This window comes from Mus caroli, unplaced genomic scaffold (assembly GCF_978045245.1).
Source record: "Mus caroli unplaced genomic scaffold, Mus_caroli_1 scaffold_4, whole genome shotgun sequence".
Taxonomy (NCBI): Eukaryota; Metazoa; Chordata; class Mammalia; order Rodentia; family Muridae; genus Mus; species Mus caroli.
In genome coordinates, this window is record NW_028227259.1 from 134355114 (window position 1) to 134377500 (window position 22387).

The following is a 22387-nucleotide window of genomic DNA, read 5'->3' on the forward strand; positions in this document are numbered from 1 at the left end:
GAACTTTGGTTTGTCACTGAGACCTTAGGAAAAGGGGATAAACATCGCATAGTCTTTACCTAAGGAGAAAATTCTCACAAATGTTCTCATGTCTCATGGCACACCTTTAATCCCAGCACTTATGGATCTTTGAGTTTGAGACCAGCTTGGATCACACAGTGAGTTTTAAGTCAGCCAGGGATGGATTGAAAGACCTTTATCTTTTTTTGTTTGTTGGTTGGTTTGTCTTTTTTTTTTTTCAAGACAGGCTTTGTTTAGCCCCAGCTTCCTGGAACTCATTCTGCAGACTAGGCTGGCCTCAAATGCAGAGATCTGCCTGCCTCTGACTCTTGAATGCTGGGATCAAAGGACAACCTCCCCACTGCCCAGCAACCCTGTCTTTAACGAACAACAACAAAAAAAAGTCAAGACCAGACAAATGGATAAGTGTAACTGATCTCCTTGCTTTTCAATAATCATGTACAAAGGTCAGTATTAATGTGGTTAGAGGGATTTAAAAGGGATAATATTTTGCTTCTTCTAAGGTCAGCTAGGTCCTAGGGGACTGAGACATGGCTTGAAATGAATTGTCCTGTTGTCCAGAGACGCGACAGACTCCCATCCAGTGGATCCTAGAGTCCCGTCTACAGAGAGGAGGGTGGTATTAGTGTGCTCAAACACCATGACTAAGATAGTTGGCTCCTCATTGGGCTCCAGAGAGAACAGGAAGCCAGCTCCTGCCATCCACGAGACCCCTGTGTCAAAACCAAAAACTCCAACAAAAATAAATGAAAATCGTGTCCTCTTTACTATCTCACGCCATACACACCAAGACCTGCAGAAGCACTTCAGGACGGAACCGAGCAAGCTCACTGCAGTCCGCGAATGCGAGTGATAAATTTCAGGCAGCTCCGTGTATACTTTGCCCATTTGCAAAACGAAGACAGTCTGCTTCTCCCCCCACCCCGACCCCTCCCGCCGCTCGCCCCGGAGCAATTCTGTCCCTGCTGCGCCGCCGTCGCGCGCGGGCGGGGTCAGAGGTCAGGGCGGCGTTAGTGGTGACGTGGTTTTCAGCCTTCACCCGGAAAGCCCGGCGTTCGCAGCGCGCGGAGCCGGCGTCCCGTTGGCGCGCTCTGGCCTGGCTTCGGGTCGTCGCTTCGGCCCCGAGGAGCCGCTCGCTGTCTCCGGAGCGGCGGAGAGGATGGTGCGGGGCAGCCCGGGGCCCGCCGCGCGCCGCCGCGAGTGAACAGGGCCAGGCCGCGGGCGTCCGCGGGCTCGAGCCGCCGGTCTGCGGGGCGGTGAGTAGGAGACGGGGTCGTAATCGCGGGCTCATGGGCCGGGACCGGGAACCCTGAACCCGGGGCCCGCGGCGTGCTGGGCGGATCGGTGCGCAGGCTCCCCCAGCCACCCCAGCTCCGCTCACCTCTCTATTTAGCTGACCTGGTCCTGCTCCATCCTCCCGAGGCCTGCGGAGTCCTGCTCCCGCAGTCAAGTCTTATATAGGTCGGCTGAATAAGGCTGCGTGGACCTACTAGCATCCTTTGCAAGTTTTAGAAAAAAAAAAAAAAAGATTGTTTTGGAAAATTATTTAAATGATGTGTTTGTATCTGTCTGCGCACGTGAGCGCAAATACCCACCGATTCCGGAAGAGGGCGTTGTGTCCTTAGATCCAGAGTTACACTCCATTGGTAGCTGCCTGATGATGGGGGTGCTGAGAACTTAACTCTGGTCCTCTGGAATAGCAGGTATTCTTAACCCCGTAGCCATCTTTCCAACCTCTGTGTGTGTGTGTTTTCAGTTTTAGATTTGTGACTTGACTTTGGGTGGTCAAAAATATATTCAAAAGAGGGTTTAATGCGGCCTTAACTGACTAGGATTTCCCTATGTAGACAAGACTCACCTTCAACACCGATCTTCCCGATTCAGACTCCGTAGTTCAGAGATATAGGCGTGGGCCACACTGCCAAGGTTTCACAATGTAATAACGGTATTGTTCTGGTTTTAATCTGAATTCTGGAGTCTGGGGTCTCCTGCAGCCTTGGATAGTCCAAACCCACGACTCAGTCGAGGCTGACCTTGATTCTCTTAGACTCCCTAGTGCTGCCATGGCAGATGTGCACCGCCATGCCGGTTAAGCCCGGCTAAAACAGATTTTTTTTTTTTTTAAAGACAGGTCCACTGTGTAGTTCAGGCTGGCCTCCAACTCTCTGTGTAGTTTGAAGTTGTGATCCTCCTGCCTCAGCCTCATATTGGGGTGTTGTTAGCTGTGTGGCACCAGGCCCTGTTCACAAACAGAGTAGTGGTAGCCTGGTGGCAAGGCTAGTTAATACTGGGACAGGGGGGTGATTTCTTACCTGTCCCCATAGTTGTATAATACAACAAATCACGGGAGGATTTCCACATACTGTAAGACACACAGCTTTAGTTCTGATGCAGAGAACCCAGAGCTGTGGGTTTAACATAATGGAAATAACCTGAAGCCATGTCACAGTTCTGGAACTCGTATTTTCCCAGGCTTCTGTCGTTGCCTTGTCTGAACATTCTCAGGAGCCCATGGTTTTAAAGCTTCCTGTTTCCTTTTGACCCTTCTTCCCTCTCTCACCTAGTGCTCTCCTCTTTACACATGAGCATTAGAGAAAACTGGGCCTGATTTGGGGGTGGGCTGGAGTGGTCGGGGATACAGAGCACAGTGCAAGGGTGGTGGACCTACAGGATGGTTTTTGTCAGTATGGGAAGTCTGTAGAATTCTAATTATGGGCCAGACCTGGTGGCACATGCCTGTGATCCCAGATCCTTGTGAGCTGCCACTGGAGCTGCCACCAGCCCAACCCAGGTTCCCTGCAAGATTAACTGAGCCTTCTTTCCATCCCCACAGAACTTTAGTTAAGACAGCTAAAGTGTTTATTGAAGACGGTGTCTCGAATGATGTAGTTGGTGTGTTCAAGGCATGTGGAATTGATTGGTGGGAAGCCCTCTTGCTGGCCTTGGTGTTGTGTGATAGCACAGTGAGTTAAATGAGAGTCCTTCTCTGCCACTTACATGTCTGCTTGTATCACTGTACATTACCTAAGCTGTATGCTGACATGGAGACTGATACCCATCTAACAGTGCTGGAGAGATTAAAATACCTACCCAGGGTGTGCTAAGTAGTTGTTAGGGTGTCCACTGCATGCCGTATGCTGAGTAGTTATTTTCTCCTTAGCCTGTTATAATCTGGTTCTGCCACAATCCACAAGTAACTCTTGTGAAAGAGAGTTTTTGTTTGTTTGTTTTAAATTTATTTGTTTTATGTGTCTGAGTACACTGTCCTGTTGCTGTCTTCAGACACCCCAGAAGAGGGCATCAGATCCCCTTACAGATGGTTGTGGGCCACCATGTGGCTGCTAGGAATTGAACTCAGGACCTCTGGAAGAGCAGTCAGTGCTCTTAACCACTGAGCCATCTCTCCAGCCCTGAAAGAGTTTCTTATATTGTTACTGACATCTTTAATTTTCTTTTCTCTGAATTTTTGGTCATGGTATTTAGTTTGTATATGTGTATGTGCATACCATGGTATGCATATGGAGGTCAAAGGACACGTATATGAAGTCAGCCCTTTCCTCCATCTGTTTATGGGTCCCAGGGAGCATATTTATAGCCCACTAGGGTTGCAAGTCAAACACCTTTACCCCTGAGTGATCTCAACAACCCTTTAAAATTTTTATTTATTTTTAAAGATTTATTTATTATACGTAAGTACACTGTAGCTGACTTCAGATGCACCACAAGAGGGTGTCAGATCTCATTATGAGTGGTTGTGAGCTACCATATGGTTGCAGGGATTTGAACTCAGGACCTTTGGAAGAGCAGTCAGTGCTCTCTTACCCACTGAGCCATCTCACCAGCCCTTATTTTTATATTTCACTATTTTATTTTATTTTATTTTATTTTTTTTTTTTTTGGTTTTTCGAGACAGGGTTTCTCTCTATAGCCCTGGCTGTCCTGGAACTCACTTTGTAGACCAGGCTGGCCTCGAACTCAGAAATCCGCCTGCCTCTGCCTCCCAAGTGCTGGGATTAAAGGCGTGTGCCACCACCGCCCGGCCTATTTCACTATTTTAAATATTCCTAAGTCAAGCAACTCAGTAGTTGAGCCTTTTTTTTAGCCATGGTTAGGATTTTAGAAATGGAGTTGCAGGAAAGCAGAGGTGTGCTGCAGTTAAATCTGTGGAGTGTCACAAAGCCGACCCATGTCCTTTGGAGTGACTGTGTGCTTAGAACTTGAGGATTGTTGGAGCTGTCTTTACCTAAGTTGTCTACAGTTTGGCTTGGTTCTGGTGGCAGGGAAGTAGTCTAGGTCACACACTGGTGACCTGTATTTGTCTTTCTTCTGTGCTTGACGAGTCAAGAGTTTGACTCTCTCTATCTGGTGTCCCTTCCCTCAGTCCTTGGACTTCTCAGAAGCCATTTCCCAGCCTTCATTTCTTACTACCTGGTTGGAATGAACTTTGGGGGAAGTGGCCAGCCACAGCACCTGCTTCTCACCCCCAACGGAATGCAATGCTTGCTTGCTTATTTGTTTGTTTTTCCAGACAGGGTTTCTCTGTGTAGCCCTGGCTATCCTGGAACTTGCTCTAGACCAGGCTGAGCTTGAAATCACAGAGATCGGCCTCTGCCTCCTGAGTTTTGGGAGGTGTGTACCACTACCATCCAGCTTGCATTTTTATTTAAAAGTAAGGCTTACTTTTTTTTTTCCCCCGAGATAGGGTTTCTCTGTATAGCTCTGGCTGTTTTGGAACTCACTTTGTAGACCAGGCTGGCCTTGAACTCAGAAACGCGCCTGCCTCTGCCTCCTGAGTTGCTGGGATTAAAGGCGTGCGCCCGGCAAGGCTTACAGGAACTTTTTTTTTTTTTTTTAACTTAAAAGCAAGTCTTACTATGTAGACCTGGCTGACCTGAAACTCTGTGTTGACCAGACTGGCCTCAGACTCACAGAGATTGGCCTACCTTTGCCTTTCTTGTAAGTGCTGGGACTAAAGTGTATGCCACCATGCCTGGTTCGGAAACCTTGCGTCTCTTGACTGATATAGCCTCTAATTTCCTATTTGAAAATGAGTGTGCATGGTAGAAAGGGTAGAGTTTTGGTAACTATTTAGAATCTTGATAGTTTTGTTCAAAATGCTTTTGTGCCTGGCATGGAGTTGCACCCTTGTAGCACCATATGATCCCAGTGCTTGGGAGGTGGAGGCAGGAGAGTCAGTTGAAGGCCTGAACTACATACTGTTTGAGAAACTTCTCCCTCTTGCCTAACTATAACGATAGCTATAACTATAATTACAACTAACTGAAACTATAACTATAACTGTAACCGCAACTGTAACTATAGCTATAACTCCCCATCCGTACCTGGTTCTCATCATCCCTTTGCTATTAGATTTTTTGAGCCAGAGACAGGTAAGAGTATTTCCCTACTCTGGAGTGATTTGCAGTTTGGAAAGACCAGACAACTGGAAAGTTTCAGAGGTGCAGCTCTTGAGCTGCCCTGGGTTCAGTCCCCAGCACTATATAGATTGGGTGTGGTGGTACATTCCTGAAATGCCAGCATGTGGAGGTGGTGGCAGGAGGATCTGAAGCCCAAAGTCCTCCTTGGCTACATAGCCAGTTCTCGTCCCACCTGAGTTACAAAACAACAAAACTACAAATAAAGGGCTGGAGCGATGCCCCAGAGGTTCAGAGTGCGTGCTTCTTTCACAGAGGATTTGCCTTCAGGTCCCAGTGTCCACGCGAGCAGGCTGACCACCACCTATAACTCCACCTTTAGGGAATCTGATGCCCGTTTCTGTCCTCCACAGACACCTGCACACATGTGACATACACATACATAAACATAAATCTTAAAGTCATTCTCTGCCATGACGTTTAAAAGCCAATGTAAAAGGGATAATTTCTTAAAATGCCCGTTTTCTCAAATTTGACTCACCAGAAGTAAAAAATAGACATACAGTTTAAAATCGTTAAAGTAGCTAAGATAGCCTCCTCAAAATAGAAAACAAATACTTGGCAGACTCAAGTCGTTTTCTGGCCAGAGTTAATCAAATTTCTAAGAAGTAGAAGTGCATCTTATTCCTGGTCGCACAGGCCTTAAATCCAAGTACTTGGGAGGCAGGGGCTGGTGGAATTTTGTGAATCTAGAGCCAGCTTGATATACATAGGAAGTTTCAGGCCATCTTGGCTACACAGGGAAATCTAGTTTCAAGAATTAAAAAAAAAAAAAAAAAAGGAAAAAAAGATAGCTAATGGCAAGCTTGTCTTATTTATGAACACACAGAAAAGCTGGGAGTAAAGGAGCAGGTATATCATCACAGTAGCTTTGAAGGTCTCGATCAGGAGCTGGGGGGTAGTCTGTGAGTCGGCATGTGCTCTCGCCCCCATACACCAAACCAAACTCCTCAGTTCTCAGTCATACCAAAGTTACCCAAACCATGCAGTCAGTATGGAAAAGATTAATCAGATTATTTATGTTAACAGAGTAAAAGACAAAAATTGTTTAGATATTGCAGATAAAGTATTCATTGAAATGTAGTATTTGGCTGAATTCAATAGATACATAGCAAACAAGAGAGACCTTGAACCCAAGAACCAAGAGAAAAACAGCCAGGAGTGGTAGCATACGTCTCTAATCCCAATACAGAGACAGAGGTGGGAAGCTCAGGGTTCAAGGCCAGCTTGGAATACAGGAGACTCTGTCCCAACCCTTTCTTTCCCCCATAAAGAAAGAAATAACATTATAGTGAAAGTCTTTTGTAAGCTTCTAAGAAAGAGTTAAGCACTTCCTCCCTCTCGGGAAGTCTTCTGTGGTAGTCAGGGTTTCCGATGCTGTGATGAAACACTATTCACAAAAGCAACTTGGGGTCGAAAGGTTTATTTGGCTTCCACTTCCAGATCATTGAAGGAGCTCAAACAGGGCAGGAAACTGGAGGCAGCAGCTAATGTAGAGGCCCTGGAGGGGGCTGCTTACTGGCTTGCTCCTCTTAGTTTGCTTTCTTACAGCACCTAGGACCACCAACCCAGGGGTGGCACTGCCCAGGGCCCTCCCACATCAGTCATTAATCAGGAAAATGCACCACGGGTTTGCTCACTGGCCAATTTAATGGGAACAGTTTTTTTCATTTGAGTCTCCCTCTTCTAAAAGAACGTAGCTTGTGTCAAGTTGACATAAAATTAGCTAGCACAGCTTCCCACCAGAAGCCTGTGTTGAGTCCCAGATTTAATGGTGAAGCATTGCAAAGCATTTTTGTGAGGCAAGAATTTTATTACAGCTATTGCTATTGATGTTTCACTGAAGTAGGAAAAAGGAAAAAGATACAGGGATTCCAAGAAGTACTGCTAATGCACTTGTTCTCAAACAGCATAGACGACATCCAAGAGAGGCCGGACAGCTTGGTTAGCATCAACAGCAGTGGTAGAGCACTTGATTGGCAGGTCAGTAGATAAAAGTCTCCTGTGGGCATGAACTAATAATAATAATAATGTACTGTGTGTGACAGGCTCCTGTAGCCCAGCCTGATCAATATGTGGCCAAGGATAAACTTGAACGCATGATCTTTTTGTCTGTCTGTCTGTCTCTCACGTGCTGGCCTTATAGATGTGTGCCTCCCTGCCTGTCTTACACAGTGCTGGTTATGGGACCCAGGGCTTTGTGTGTGCTGGGCAAGCACTTACCAAGTGAGCTAACAGCTCCAACCCTTCCCTCCACTTTCTTTTCCTTTTTTAAAAATACTTTTGTATTTTCTTAGAAAGACTGTCTTACATAGTTTAGGCTGGCTTTGTCTGTGGCTGAGGATGACCTTTGACTCCTGATCTTCTCCTTCCTGAAGTCACAGGTGGGCACCCCCATGCCTGGCTCTTTCTAGTCTTCCAAATGAGCTCACTGCGTGGACATTTTCTCTCTCAGATCCAGCCTTTGGTGCATAGTCCTCCTGTATGAGACTGGACTGAGCGCTGCAGCTCAGTGCAGCCAGGCTGCCAGCTAATCCCTCGCTGCATGTGTTGCAGGTTGCCGCTGGTGGGAAGCATGTTCAGTATCAACCCCCTGGAGAACCTGAAGCTGTACATCAGCAGCCGGCCACCCTTGGTGGTTTTTATGATCAGTGTCAGCGCCATGGCCATCGCCTTCCTCACCCTGGGCTACTTTTTCAAGATCAAGGAGATTAAGTCCCCAGAAATGGCTGAGGTCAGTATATTCCTGGTGTCTGCTTGTGCCTGATGGACCTTGTAGAGGAGTGTGTGTGTGTGTGGTGGGGGGGAGCAGCTCTTTTTATATGTGAGGTCTCACTCTGTACTGCAGGCTATTGGCTGACCTGGAACCTGACGTGATCTTCCTGTCTCAGCCTCCTGAATGCTGGATTATGTGTTGTGTATCACCACATCTGGACAGTTCTTTCTGAGACAAGGTCTCCTGAAGCCCAAGCTGCCCTTGAACTCCATATCCTCTTGGCTCTGTTATTCAAGGGCACACAGATAGTAGATATGTCAGAAAAAGTACATATTTATGTAGTTTTCTCTTTTTTCCTGTGATTGGCTAGGGAATGCCTAGTTGTTTTAAGCAATACTATCAATTTTATGCAGACTATTTCAGTAGAGAAACATGCATTTGGGAGAGTGTATTTATAAATTGAACAAACTCTGCGTATGGTGATGCACTCCTGTGATCCCAGAACTGGGAGACAGCGGCAGAAGGAGTGTGAGTTCAAAGCTATCCTGGGCCATGGAGTAAGAGCATGTTCCAAAAGAGTCTGAAGAGAGCTTGTTCAGTGGGCGTGGAGAAGGGGAACAGTGAGTGAGAGCAGTGGGTCGTGGTGATGCGGTGACGAACCTACGGCCTTATGTGCTAACCTAAAGTACTGAGTAAGAGTCTTAGCTCCTAGAGAGAAGGAAAGGACATTTTTATTTCCAGTGGAGTTCTTTTTCTTTATTACATTTCTAAGTGGTTTATTACTTACTTATTTACATAGTCTCCCTGTGCATCCCTGATTGTTCTGATACTCAACAGATCAGGCTGACTTCTGGCTTCTAAGTGCTGCAATTAAATGTTTGTACCACCATTTTTATGTATGTATGTATGTATGTATGTATGTATTTAAATATATATGCATGTTTTGCTGCATATGTGTCTGTATACTCATGCATGCAGTGTCCTCAGAGGCCAGAAGAAGGTGTTGGATTCCCTGTAATTGGAGCTACAGACAGTTGTGAACTTTCAGGCATGCATGTGGCGCACAGCCATACATGTAGACATATACCCATATATTAATATAAATATATAAATCTTAAAACAAAGCTAAAACAAGCTATAAAATAAATGAAAATAGTGATTTTAATGTGTCACCACTTTTGTTCAAGATCCTTTGCCCCCCTTTTTTCTTCAATGCAGGGTTTCTCTGTGTAGCTCTGGCTGTACTGGAACTCTTGAAATCCACCTGCCTCTGCCTCCCAAGTGCAGGGATTAAAGGTGTGCGCCACCACTGCCTGGCTTTTTTTTTTAATTTTTACTGTCTATGTATGAGTGTTTGCCTGCATGTAAGTATGTGCACCATGTGCCCAAGGAGCACAAAAAGGATCTCGGATGCTCTGACACTGGAGTTACAGATGCTTGTGAGCCACCACGTGGGTGCTGGGAATCAACCTTGCTCTCCCTGTAATAGTAGCGAGTGTTCTTAACCACCGAGTCATCGGACAGCCCTCACGGCCTTTTTGTTTTGCTTTTATTTACTTTTATGTGTATGGATGTTTTGCTCCCATTTATGTCTGTGCACTGTGTGTGGGAAGTGCCAGAGGGTGTCAGGTCCCTTGGAACTAGAGTTACAGTTAGTGTTAACTGCCATGTGGGTGCTGGCAATCTCTGGAGTGGCACTCTCTCTACCAAGCTCTCTCTCCAGCCCCTCAAGATCCCTTTTGAGTTTGATCTTGTTTTCTCTTAATTACAATATGCTGAATGCTCAGCCACTTCAGAGGGTGCAGATTTCCAGGGCGAGCAGCATTGGATCAGGTGCTACAGGTGCTGAGTGGTAGTGTATTGTGACTTGAGACCGTCAACCTCATCTCATTCTTTTTGTCTTGTGCTGTGTAGCAGAGTCCAGGGTCAGGGCTCTTTCTGCCTTGGAGATGCTGGGACTTCATATCTTCTCTGTTTTATTTTGCTGAAGGATTGGAATACTTTCCTGCTCCGGTTTAATGATTTGGACTTGTGTGTATCAGAAAACGAGACACTGAAGCATCTCTCCAACGATACCACGACACCAGAGAGCACCATGACCGTCGGGCAGGCCAGATCGTCTACCCAGCCGCCCCAGTCCCTGGAGGAGTCAGGCCCCATCAATATTTCAGTGGCCATTACCTTGACCTTGGACCCTCTCAAGCCCTTTGGAGGGTACTCTCGAAATGTTACACACCTGTACTCCACCATCCTCGGGCATCAGATTGGATTGTCAGGTGTGTGCCAGCTACTTTCCTTTCAGAGTTCTGAGGCAGCAGCTGAGATAGGTTCCATGTTCTGTTCTGTGTTTCTGCTGTGTCTCCTCTTGAGACTTGGACTTCATGAAGCCAAGAAGGACTGGTTCCTGTGCGTCTTCACTCAGTCGGTCTTCAGGTATCATACACAGTCTCTTCATAAAAGCTTTCAGAGTCAGGACTGATGGGGTCAGAGACACAGCTCATTGTTAGAGCACTGGGCTTGTGTGTGTGAGGCCCTGGCTTCCTCTGTAGCACTGGGAGATGCCAAGTGGGAGGAGAGAGAACTTGTTAGTGCAGGGTCTGTTTCTGGCCTCAGTTTATTTGACCTTTGACCAACATAGGTTTCACTTGCTCAGGTCCATTTATACTTGAACTTTTTTTCATTATTAAAAGCTTTTTTTTGCTTGTATATGAATGTTTTGCATGGGTGTATGTGCACTGTGTGTTCCAACATCAGAAGAGGGAGTTAGAGCCTCTGGATCTGTAGTTACAGATGACTGTGAGCTGCCTGCCATGTGAGTGCTAAGAACTGAACCCTGGTCCTCTGCGAGAGAACCTCTGCTCTTACCTGCTGAGCCATCTCTCCAGCTCTCTATTTGAACCCGAGAGAAGTTAACATAAAAAGTGTAAAAATGCTGCATTAGGTCATAGAGGCACTGAGGCCAGCTTGGCAGTGGGACACAGTGATAATCCCAGCATGTGGGAGAGTAAAACTGTAGGATTGTGAGTTTCAGGCCCTGCCTCAAAAACAAAAACAAAAAAGGCTGGTGGCACATGCCTTTAATCCCAGCACTCCAGAGACAGGGGCAGGGGGATCTGTGCAAGTTTGAGGCCATCTGGTAGTCTACATAGCAAGTTCTAGGACAGCTAGGGCTACATATTAAGACCTTGTCTCAAACAAAAAACAAAACAAAACCCAGAGATTTCAAAAAGAAGAATTGATGGTGGTCATGAGGTAGAAGCAGGAGGGTCATAAGTTCAGGGTTATCAGTATTGAGTTTGAGGCCAGCACACGCTACAAATAGAAATAATGAAGACATCTTAGAAGCCTAACATCCCACACTGTCTTACTGTGATAGTCTTGTAGTCTCTTTTTGGTTGTAATGGGGTCACATAGCGAGTGTCCACTGAAAACACGCTGAGTCACCATGTGAGCAGTTCACCTGTCTAATGTCGGTGGCACACAGCAGGAAGGAGTGATTTTGCTGCTGTGTCTTTTTTCCTGTTTATGATACAGGGATAGATATGTGTGTTAATTGACTGTTGAAGTTGTTAGTAAGGCTTCCAATCAACATCAAGCTAAATTGGTTGTTAATTTTAAGTCTGGGGAGTTAAGACTTATACTGAGTTTTTTGACTGTGTGGGAGTCAGCAGTCCATCATGTTCAAGACAGTGTATTTACAAACGTGTCTATGAATGGGTGTACTGTGCTGGGGTTTGTGTGTGGCTGCACAAGCGGCATACCTGTATGTTTGTAAATGTAGGTAGGATCCTAGGATTAATCTTAGGTCACCTGATAGGTTATTTCTCCACCGGTGAACTGAGCCAATTCAAGCTGGATTAGATCATATTAAAGGCAGGTTTATTGGGAAACTGCTCTCGGGGTGAGTTCAATGGCCACAAGGACTGAGGCCTGAGGAGTCACCATGGGAGGTGAGGGGAAGAAGAAAAAGGGAGAGAAAGCTTATATACACTGCAAGAGAGAGAAGAGGAGAGAGACCAGGATAGATTATATAGGGAAGGTAGGGAGTGACAGGTAGGGATTGAGGGATGCTGGGAGGACCTGAAGGCCAGGTAAAATATGAACCTCAGTCCCTTGTGCCAAACTTCATCATCAGGCTCATTTCCCCTGCCCTGTTAGCTGCCGTGCTGGCTGTTATTTACTGTTGTTTGTGATGCTGGACTATGAACCAGGCCTCATACCTGTGAAAAAGTGCTCTCTCAGGCCTGAACTTTTTTAATTTAAAATTAATTAATTATGTTCTATGTATTGTGTATTGCCTGCTTGTATGTATGGCTAATGTACCATGTATATTCCTGGTGCCATGGAGGCCAGGGAGCACAGAATCTCCTTGGGACTGGAGTTACAGCTGCGAGCTGCTGTGTGGCGCTTTAAATTGATTCTAGGGTCCTCTTAACCACTGAGCCATCTCTCCAGTCCCAGGTCTGTACAGTTTTAAATGTCCACAGTTTGTTTAGTGGTGTGCTAGCTTCTAGGAAGAACTAGAAAAAGCCTCAGACCTAAGGCCTTCAACCTTGAAATTTGGGGATTACAGAAGAGGTGAAAATAACAGGAATCAGGCTGGGGGTAACTCATTGGGCAAGGGCTTGCCGAGCGTGTGTAATGCCCTGGGTTTAGGGCCCAGTACTAAAAAAGGATAAGCCAAACACCAACCAAAGTCCATATACTGCCTAGTTTTATGTCAGCTTTATACAAACTGGAGTCATCTGGCAAGAGTTGAGAATATACTCCCAATATAGATTGGCCTGTGGGTAAAGTGTGTGTGTGTGTGTGTGTATGTGTGTATTTGATGATTGATGTGGGAGGATACCAGCTTATTGTGGGTGGTGTTACGCCTGGACTGGTGAGCCTGGGTATTATAAATGAGCCATGCATGGAGAGCAAGCAAGTAAGCAGTGCCCCTCCATGACTTCTGCGTCAGCTCCTGTCTCCAGGTTCCTGCCCTGGCTGAGGTCTTGCCCTGACTTCCCTAAGCAATGTATATGACCTGAGAGATATAAACAAACCAAGCCTTTCCTCCCCAGGTTGCTTTTGGTCAGAATAAGACAGCTCATTATTGCAGGACTTTCAGGGGTCCCTGCTTATGATTTAATAGTAAACACAGGGAGACATCTGTATAGTTTAAGGCTGCTGGCCTGTTTGCTGGGGCAGTCCCTCTAACTCAACCCAACTTCTTTGCCACTATGTCTTTCCCTGTGGCTTTCTCTCTGCTCTCTGCCCTGAGCCTGTTCTGCCTCCATCCCTCTCTGCCTCTCTCCTGTCTTCTTTTCTTCTGCCCCAGCTTCAGCTGCCAGTACTTTATTTCTCAGATGCCACACTTCTTTCTGATATAAAGGAGCTGTTAACATAAGTGGGAGATTTTTTTTCTCCCCACAGCAGCTTGCCTGCCTTTGGGGGCAGGTGAGGAAATGACAAACATTTACATCTGCCAGCCTGGTGCTGGCACAGCAACTAACAATTAATACAGGGATATACCATCATCGCCAGTCCATACAGTATGTGTGGGGGTGGGTTACCCTGAAAGAAAGTTCATCATGAATTAACACTATCAGGTACTTAAAATGCTAATTAGGGGCTTGTTAAATGTATCTGTTACATTTATATTCCTGTGCAAAGCAACTCAAAGTTTAATGGGGCTAATGGTCCTAGAGGCTTGAGTTTATGAAAGCTGATGGTTGGGCAAAGGCATGGCTGCAGGTGGCTGGAGCAGCAGCTGAGAGCTCACATCTTAACCCACAACAGGAGAGTTGAGCTCACTGGGAATGGCAGAGGCTGCTCCCCTTCCCCCAGTGCTTCTCTGTTAGCCTTTGCTGTCCTGGATCTTGTTCTGTAGACCAGGCTGGCCTCAAGTTCAGAACTCTCAAGATCCATCTGCCTCTGCTTCCTAAGGGCTGAGATTAAAGGTGTGCATGCCCACCTCCAGGGCGCACCTCCTCCAACAAGGCCACACATCATAATCCTTCCCAAATGCATCAAACCCTTGCACTAACTTGGGACTAGTAATCAAACATTTGATCCTGTGGGGACCATTCTCACCCAAACTACTATACTAAATAATACAAAAGGTAAAAAGCATGGATTATGGCTATGCCTGCTTGTATATGCTAAGCCTGGGCACAGTAGTTCAGTGGTATAGGAGGACATGAAAGGAAGCTGGGAAAAGCCGCAAAACCTTCGTTCATTCGAAGGGCTGGCTGGACCTTGGATCGATAACCTTTGGCTCCCAAAAGCCTTTGGGTAGTCACGTCTTGGAGATGCTGGTGGGGTCCTGCTTGTTGCCTCTGACTGTTAAGAGTGGACATTCGGTGCAAATCATTCCTGTGCATTTCAAGAAGCAAACACCCTTCACTCCTTATGACCTTAGAACATCTTGATTTAGTGCAAGATGCACTCTATTGTCCCAAGACCTGCCCTGAGTCTGGTGGACTGCATCTCCCTGTGTGTGTGCAGAGAGGTACTTGAGACACATCCGTGGGCTAACGGTTGATTCTGAGTGAAGTATCACTGGTACAGAAAATGACTCCACTCAGGTTGCCCAACTCTGTTCCTTTCTGGCTCTGGCAGGGCTTCCTAGCCCCAGCTGAAAAGTAGGAGCCTTCTGTGGACACTTGGTGGCTGTGCTAGTCTGGTGGGCCTCACAGATCAGGACAGATCAGAAATCCCATAGAGCAGGTAGGTGTGCAGGCCAGTTGGTGCCTGTTGAGTTTGGCTTCAGACTTATTTGAGTGTCAGCAAACAGTCTATACATTTCTGCCTGTGTCCACCAATAAACTGCCAATTCTTCCGCAGGCAGGGAAGCCCACGAGGAGATCAACATCACCTTCACCCTGCCTGCTGCCTGGAACGCCGATGACTGTGCCCTCCATGGCCACTGTGAGCAGGTGGTGTTCACAGCATGCATGACCCTCACAGCTGCCCCTGGAGTCTTCCCTGTCACCGTGTAAGTGTCCTACACATTTGGAGCCCAAGACGATTCCTGGCAGGAGTCATTTCTCTCTCTGGTTTCCAGGGACTGAGCTCAGGTTTTTGGGCTTGGTGGCAAGCGACTTTACCTTCTGAGCCATCTGAGCTGGTTTCAGGGATTATTTAATTTAATTTGAAGTTCTAACTTCTCTTCCATAAACAGATGTGCCTGTTTGGGGTTGTAGCTCAGTCAGTAGAGTGTTTGCTGAGCGTTCATGAGGTCCTGGGTCCCGTTTCAACACAGAATAAACTGGACATGAGAAGTACACCTGTAGTCTCAGTACTGGAGGGGTGGAGGTGGGAGGATCATGAGGTCAAGGGTACATAGGAGACCCTATCTCAACAAAACAAAACCAGGCCAGGTGGTGGTGGCGCACGCCTTTAATCCCAGCACTTGGGAGGCAGAGGCAGAGGCAGGTGGATTTCTGAGTTCGAGGCCAGCCTGGTCTACAGAGTGAGTTCCAGGACAGCCAGGGCTATACAGAGAAACCCTGTCTCGAAAAACAAAACAAAACAAAACAAAAAACCAAAATAAAAAACCCAACCCCCCCCAAAAAAAGAAAGAAGCCCCACCCCCAAGCCAGTGTTTCAGGAGGCCAGTGGTGCTGTGGCCACTCTCCAGCAACCATTCCTACTAAAGGGATCATGTATTGGGAAAGAAAGAGCCAGGTCCCCTGCCAGAGTGACCTGTAATTAAAGGTGCCTAAAGGTTCTTCTCTTCATCTCTGTGACCCAGAAATTATATTTTATTTTATATTATTTTAAATACTCATTTTTATTACTTTAAATTGTATATATTTGTAGGGGATGGATATGTGAGTATGGTTATTTTAGTTTTGGGGGGATTTGTTTTAAGATAGTCTCATGTAGCCTAAGTTGGTCTCAAACACTACACAACAGAGGTTGGCTTAGAATTGCTGCTCATCCTGCCTCATTCTCCGGAGTTCTGAGATTATAGGTGTCCAGTCCCATGCCTGGCTCCTTATGTGTGCATTTAAACAAACCAAGAACACTATAGAAGTTTGACGTGCTGGCTCATACCTGCAGTTGTAGGCACTCGTCGGCCAGCCTCTGTTATGTACTGAGATCCTGTCTCAAAGCACAGGCAGTAGCAAGCGACTCTCCAAGCAGCGCTGTCTGTCTGTCCCAGAGGGGTGGTGATTGCTCTAGAAGGCTCCTCTTCCCTCTTCTTCTCCTCATGTGGCTCTGCTCAGTGTTGCTGGGGTCTGTGTGGAGGGACCCCAAATAAATGTTTCAGGTCACCGAGCTGGTCTCTTCCTCTCCCCTGCAGTCAACCACCTCACTGTATCCCCGACACATACAGCAACGCCACGCTCTGGTACAAGATCTTCACAACTGCCAGAGATGCCAACACGAAATATGCTCAAGACTACAATCCTTTCTGGTGTTATAAGGGTGCCATTGGGAAAGTCTACCATGCTTTAAATCCCAAACTCACCGTTATTGTTCCAGATGTAAGTGAAATAAGTCCCTTTTTTTGTCTGTGACTGTGTGTGTGTACATACATCCTGGAGCTGTGGGTGTATGAATGTTACATCTTGGGTTAGCTAAGCCTTGGCTATTCTAGGTTTCTACTTGGTTTGGAAGACTAGATGGCAGAGCTGTGGATATCTTGGTACCTTTGTGGTTTAGAAAAGCCTGTTCCTTAATTTTTTGTTTTTCAGAACAAAACAAAAAATTGTTTTTATGTTTGTAACCCATAAGGGTCACTTGAGGCCTTATATGCAGAGTATCTGCTTAATGTCAGTGTTAGCAATAGCTAGTTCTCTTTAGGGTACAAAAAGGGTGAGTAGTTCATAAGAGGCAAATCTTTGTTTCTCTTCTTCTTAAACAGTATCTCACTGTGTAGCTCAGGCAGGCCTAGGAATTGGGATCCTCTTGCTTCAGCCTCTTGAGTGCTGTGATTATAGGCTTGTGCCACCATGCCTGGTCTAGAATGAGTTTTTGTCTTGATACTAGGGCCTACAGAGGAAAGAGGCAGCTGTCAGTGCAGCAGTCAGTGGATAGTCTGCCACACTGATGACTTTTGTCCTTGCTTCCTTCCTAAGTGTATTGCATGGGTTTCTTTTTATTTTTCCCTGGACTATCCCTTTTTCAGTTTCTGTTCAGTTATGGATGTTATCAGTCAGGGAGCTGCCAGTGTAGGGCAGAAGGGGAGGCTGCATGGACAGAGGTCAGATTCCAGAGCTTTCTCTGCCCAGCCAGGGTTCACCTGCCTCCTCCAGCAGGGCCTGACTGCCTTGTCAGGCGGTTGGAAAGCATTCATGCACTCACTGGTTTGGTGCTAGAGAGATGGCTCAGCAGTTGGGAGCACTTGCTCTGCAGGAGACCAGAGTTCACCTACATCAGGCAGTTGCCAGCACCTGTAACTCCAGCTCTAGAGGACCTGATGCACCTTTGTGGCTTCCACAGGCACCTGCACACACATAGCACACACATATACGTAAAAGTAAAAATCTTAAAAGGAGACTGGTCTGGCCTGGTATATATATATTCCTCAGATCCTGGCACTTGGGAGCTAAAGCAAGATGAGTTCCAGGCCAGTCTGTGCTACCTAGTGAGTTCTAGGTCAAGCTGTATTCAAGAATGAGACTCTAAAATGGGCCCTGAGCACTGGGTGGAGAAACGTAATGGGAGGTAGACAAGGTCTCTTCCAAGCCCCCTTGACTGTGGTTACATATGAGATCTCAGGAATGAGGCTAGCCTGTGCCCCTTCCTGCCAGGGACATAGTGAAAAACAGAAGGGAAAGGGATGCTGTCTCTGGTGGGATGTGCCAGCTGTCCAGTGGAGGAGTGTCTCAGAGGTGGGCAGCAGACCAGTTGCTTTGTGGGATCAAGAGGACATGTCAAAGCAGAGCAGGACTTGGGCAGGTGGCGTGCAGCTCCCCTTGCATGCAAGTTCCATGTCTTCACATAATGACAACTAGTTTGGTAGTTTTGGAGATACACAGAGAGACTGCCTGTTCAAACTTAAGAGTTACTATTGGGGTGCTGGAGATGGAGCTCAGTGATTGTCTAGTGGGTGTGAGGCCGTGGGTGCAGTTCTGAGCACCACAAAGGCATGAGCTTGCTGCAGGCATGGAGCTGCTGTTGGAACATCGGTGATGGAGTGCATGTCTGGCTTCCTTTGTTCTTCAGGACGACCGCTCATTAATAAACCTGCATCTCATGCACACCAGTTACTTCCTTTTCGTGATGGTGATAACGATGTTCTGCTATGCAGTCATCAAAGGCAGACCCAGCAAACTGCGGCAGAGCAATCCTGAATTTTGCCCTGAGAAGGTGAGTAGTGGGTGGGTGTGGCTGGCTCTGCCACCAGGCCTTTCTCAAAAAAAAAGTCTCAACTTCATGATAGCTGTTGTGAATAATATCTGATGGAGTTCATGTCCCTCGTGCCTCTTTACCCCCAGTCCTTCCTTCAACAAACGAGTCATGCAGCAGAGGACCTATCAGGGCCAACTAACTAGTGGCTAGGGATGTGGCTTGGTTAACAGTGCTTGTCTTGTAAGCATGAGGCCGTGGGATCAGTCTGCAGCACTTGGTAAACCACACATGGTACGTGCCTGGAATCCCAGCACTTGACCTCCCAGGGAGGTCAAGGCAGGAGGATCAGGAGTTTAAAGTCATCCTCCGCTTCATAGTGAGTTTGTCAGCCTAGGCTACCTCAATTCTTGCCTCAAAAAACCAAATTCAAGGTCAGGGATGGTGGCACACACCTTTAATTCTAGTTCTCAGGAGGCAGAGGCAAAGGAATCAATTAGTTCAAAGCCAGCAAGAGCTATATAGTGAGACCCTGTCTCTAAAATGAATGAATGAATGAGTGAATGAATAAAAGGTTTGCTTTCCAAAGCATAGTGTAAGTGGTTTTGCAGGTTGGCAACTGCTATAGACTTAGGGTTTTGTTCATTCTTCTCCGAGGTGAGGTAGTTTCCTTAAAGTCTTATTAATTCCCTCAATCCCCAAAGGTACTAGATGCTGATAGCATGACCTCGCAGTATTGTTCTCGGTCCCAGTGGCTCCCTAGTTGACTCAGTTGTCTGCTTGCTCTCTTCTAGGTGGCTCTGGCTGATGCCTAATCCCACAGCTCCCCATTTTCTGAGAGACCAAGAACCATGATCATTGCCTGCTGAATCGCCCAGGGCCTGGCCACTCTGTGAATACACGATCTTGCAATGTTGGGTTATTCCAGCCAAAGACATTTCAAGTGCCTGTAACTGATTTGTACATATTTATAAACATTGATCTGGAAATTGGTCCTGTGATGCACGTGCTTTGCCCTGGATGCACCTGAACTCGTCCCCCTCATTGAGGGGCAGGAGGGCATGGACATGGGGTTCTTCCACGGAGAGCCGGGGGCTGTGGGGACCTTGCCAGAGCTGAGCTGAGCAGGTCGTGTTCCAGCGCCCGTGGGGCCGAGGTTTGCTGTGGTTCTTGTTGCAGACTGGCGTGGTGAGTGTTGGAAGCTGTTTGCACCTTTGTCAGGACACTGCGTTTCAGAAGCCACTCTTCCCTCCGGTGGCTTCTACATGTCGGTGGCTGGCGTACCATATAGTAACAGCAGTGATTCTGTCTCAGTATGCTTGCAAGGAAACTTTCCTTTAAAGAGGAAAAAGTGACAATTTACTACTGCCCTAGTTAGGACAGACATGCTTGTCTCTCTTAGGTAAAAGGTCAGGCCCCCAAGTCATTTCTGTAGTGAAGAGCAGAGTTCCTTCCGTGTCTACACTGGCAGCTAGGCACTGGGGTGCTCTGCTCCCGTTAGCTCCTGGGAGGGGCGCTCTCCTGGCTTGAGAAGTAGCTGTGTAGTGAAGGCACAGGGTTGTGTGTGTGACTGACTTCACGCGGCAGAAGAGATGTTGCTCTAATGCTCAGAAACACGGCTTGCTCTTTTTTTTTTTTTTTTAGAGAGGAGATACATTTTCTTTTAAAATTTTTTTTTTTTTTTTTGCATTTATTTTTATATATCACACATCTCCAGGAGACTGCCCATTATAGGTATGTAATGTGCAACTGACGCTGGGGAGATCTGAAGGAAGAAGGCATGAGGCACTCTCTGATGCTTGCTAGTCAAAACTGGAAGCATTTTCCTTAGGACAGGTGTGACCTTCTGGTTCCTCTGTCCCATTGCCCTCTCCGTATTCCATTTAGAAAAGTCATTCATGATCCCTTCCACCCGCTATTTGTATTTTCAGTGTTTTTCTATCAGCGCCTTGCCTTAACAATCCCCATACAGTGTTCTCTCAAGCAGTGTTCCAGACTTGTTGGGTGTGAGGATGAATGCATGTAAGAGCAGCCCTTTGGAGGCTGAGGCAGGAGAATCTCAAGTTCAAGGCCAGCCTGGGCCACATACTGATACCCTGTCTCTCAAAGGGAGAAAAATTACTTAGGTATGTCAGCACTTTTGTCCTGTAACTGTAGATCTGTCTCAATTGAAGTTAACTCACTATATTCTGAAACTTACTGGCCTAGAGAATTTTATCCCAGGCATTCTTAGATGGAAAACAATACTTTTGTTTTTTCTTCTAAATTGAAGCTTGTTAAAATAATCACTGTAGTTATGTGGTACACTAGTATTTCTTAAAGCAGAGGTGAGTTGCTTATAAGGTGGGTAATATGTGAATTTAATCTAGTCTTCTCTGAGACTTTGAGACCCTTGGCTTGGCTGGTATACGTGTGTCATCCGGAGCACCAAGCTTCAGATTAAGCTGTTACTGAGTAATAAGACCCAGTAGAGTGAGACACGAGAAGAATCGTGTTCACTGGTCTGTCGGCCGCTGTGTTCCTCGTAGTCATCCTTGTGTTATTAACAGGCAGTGGCTGGGATCTGTAGAGGGTGGGAAGGAGGAACACCACAAGATCTAGGGAGAGGAAGTCCCCAAAATGCTTGGGACGTGACCCATCCTGAGGCCAGATACATACTTTAAAACTCAAATATTCACCATATCAGGTAGACAGATGGAGGATGGCTGGGGAAGGATGGCTGAAGTTTAGGGGACTGCAGACACATCTGGGCCTGGTCCTCAGCTGTTCCTTGCTGGTATACCTCAGAAGTGGAATGTCAGAGTGGGTTACTAGAGACCTCTGACCCCAGCAGCACTGGCTTGCCCTCAGATGTGGGGTGTAGTCACAAGGCAGTGACTTCCTGGGAAATGCTTGTTTCAGATCATATTGATCTCTTTCCTTTTGTCTCTCACCGTATGGTATGACTTGAATCAGTTTTGATTCTATGTGTAAGTTCTCATCGTTTGGAACCTGGTATTTCTGTTGTGTTCTTGGCAGTGCATAGGAACCCAGCCTCCTGTGTTTTGACCCTCCTGCAGGCACTGTGGGACTCAAGGGCAGCAGATCCATCTCCCGTCCCTTGCTGCATGATGGTCACTAGCTGATCTGTGATGGCGTCCCTTCCCCCATTGATTTTCTGTGTTTGAAGTATGTGCATATGTGCTTTACAGAATAAAACATCTGGATTTACTTGGTTGTCGTTTTAATTCCAGCCGGATTGGTGTTATTTAAACAAAAAGTAGGCAGGAAGCACTTCCAGGGCTTTGCAGACTGTTTTTTTTTTTTTTTTTTTAAGTATCCCCTGCCATGAGGATGAAGGGTGGCCAGTGTTTCCTACTGAGGTGACCTCAACAAACACAGGGTCTTTGTACAGAGTGTAAAACCTACTTTCTGTTGGAACCCTGCACTTGAGTGCTCTCTCTGTGCTCGGCACCATCTTCTTTGTTCACGCCCACCTCAAGAGAATACGCCTTGGTGAATCAACACATCATTTTATGAGATCTTGCTTTAGAACTGACTTGTGGGATATTGTGCTTTGAGTTCCCTCACATTCAGAAAAGCAAGACTCATCAGAGATGTAAACCGTCACATTTGCAGTGGTCCAGCTCACTGTGGGCACAGGACAGGTGTGGTGGTGCTTACCTTGTGGTGTTAGTACTGAGGGACAGTGAGGCAGGAAGGGCCAGGCTGGGCTACCCAATTCTTTTTTTTCTTTTTTGGTTTTTTCAAGACAGGGTTTCTCTGTGTAGCCCTGGCTGTCCTGGCACTCACTTTGTAGACCAGGCTGGCCTTGAACTCAGAAATCCGCCTGCCTCTGCCTCCTGAGTGCTGGGATTAAAGGCGTACACCACCACGCCCGGCAAATCTTTTTTTTTTTTTCTTCTTTATTATTTATTTTGGAGACATCTCA

General features: G+C 46.6%; 1 protein-coding gene across 2 annotated transcripts; it reads left to right on the forward strand.

Annotated features, from left to right (window-relative positions):
- The first annotated feature begins 1048 nt into the window (after positions 1–1048).
- On the forward strand, positions 1049–21666 carry Tmem248 (transmembrane protein 248). 2 transcript variants are annotated; one of them, XM_021163142.3, is made up of 8 exons: positions 1107–1277; positions 7367–7439; positions 8013–8190; positions 10163–10448; positions 15001–15151; positions 16466–16649; positions 18334–18477; positions 19251–21666. In XM_021163142.3, the coding sequence occupies exons 3-8, from the start codon at positions 8032–8034 to the stop codon at positions 19269–19271; spliced, it is 945 nt and encodes a 314-aa protein (XP_021018801.1). In that variant the 5' UTR covers positions 1107–1277; positions 7367–7439; positions 8013–8031; the 3' UTR covers positions 19272–21666. The 2 variants fall into 2 exon arrangements, with proteins under 2 accessions (XP_021018800.1, XP_021018801.1); XM_021163141.3 differs by lacking the exon at positions 7367–7439 and having other exon boundaries at positions 1049–1277.
- The last annotated feature ends 721 nt before the right edge of the window (positions 21667–22387 follow it).

Excerpts from the sequence above, each read along its gene's own strand:
- Tmem248 (XM_021163141.3), top strand. The coding sequence starts at position 8,032 with ATGTTCAGTATCAACCCCCTGGAGAACCTGAAGCTGTACATCAGCAGC. Across the intron at positions 10,449-15,000 it reads GCATCAGATTGGATTGTCAG|GCAGGGAAGCCCACGAGGAG; the intron begins GTGTGTGCCAGC and ends ATTCTTCCGCAG. Across the intron at positions 18,478-19,250 it reads CTGAATTTTGCCCTGAGAAG|GTGGCTCTGGCTGATGCCTA; the intron begins GTGAGTAGTGGG and ends GCTCTCTTCTAG.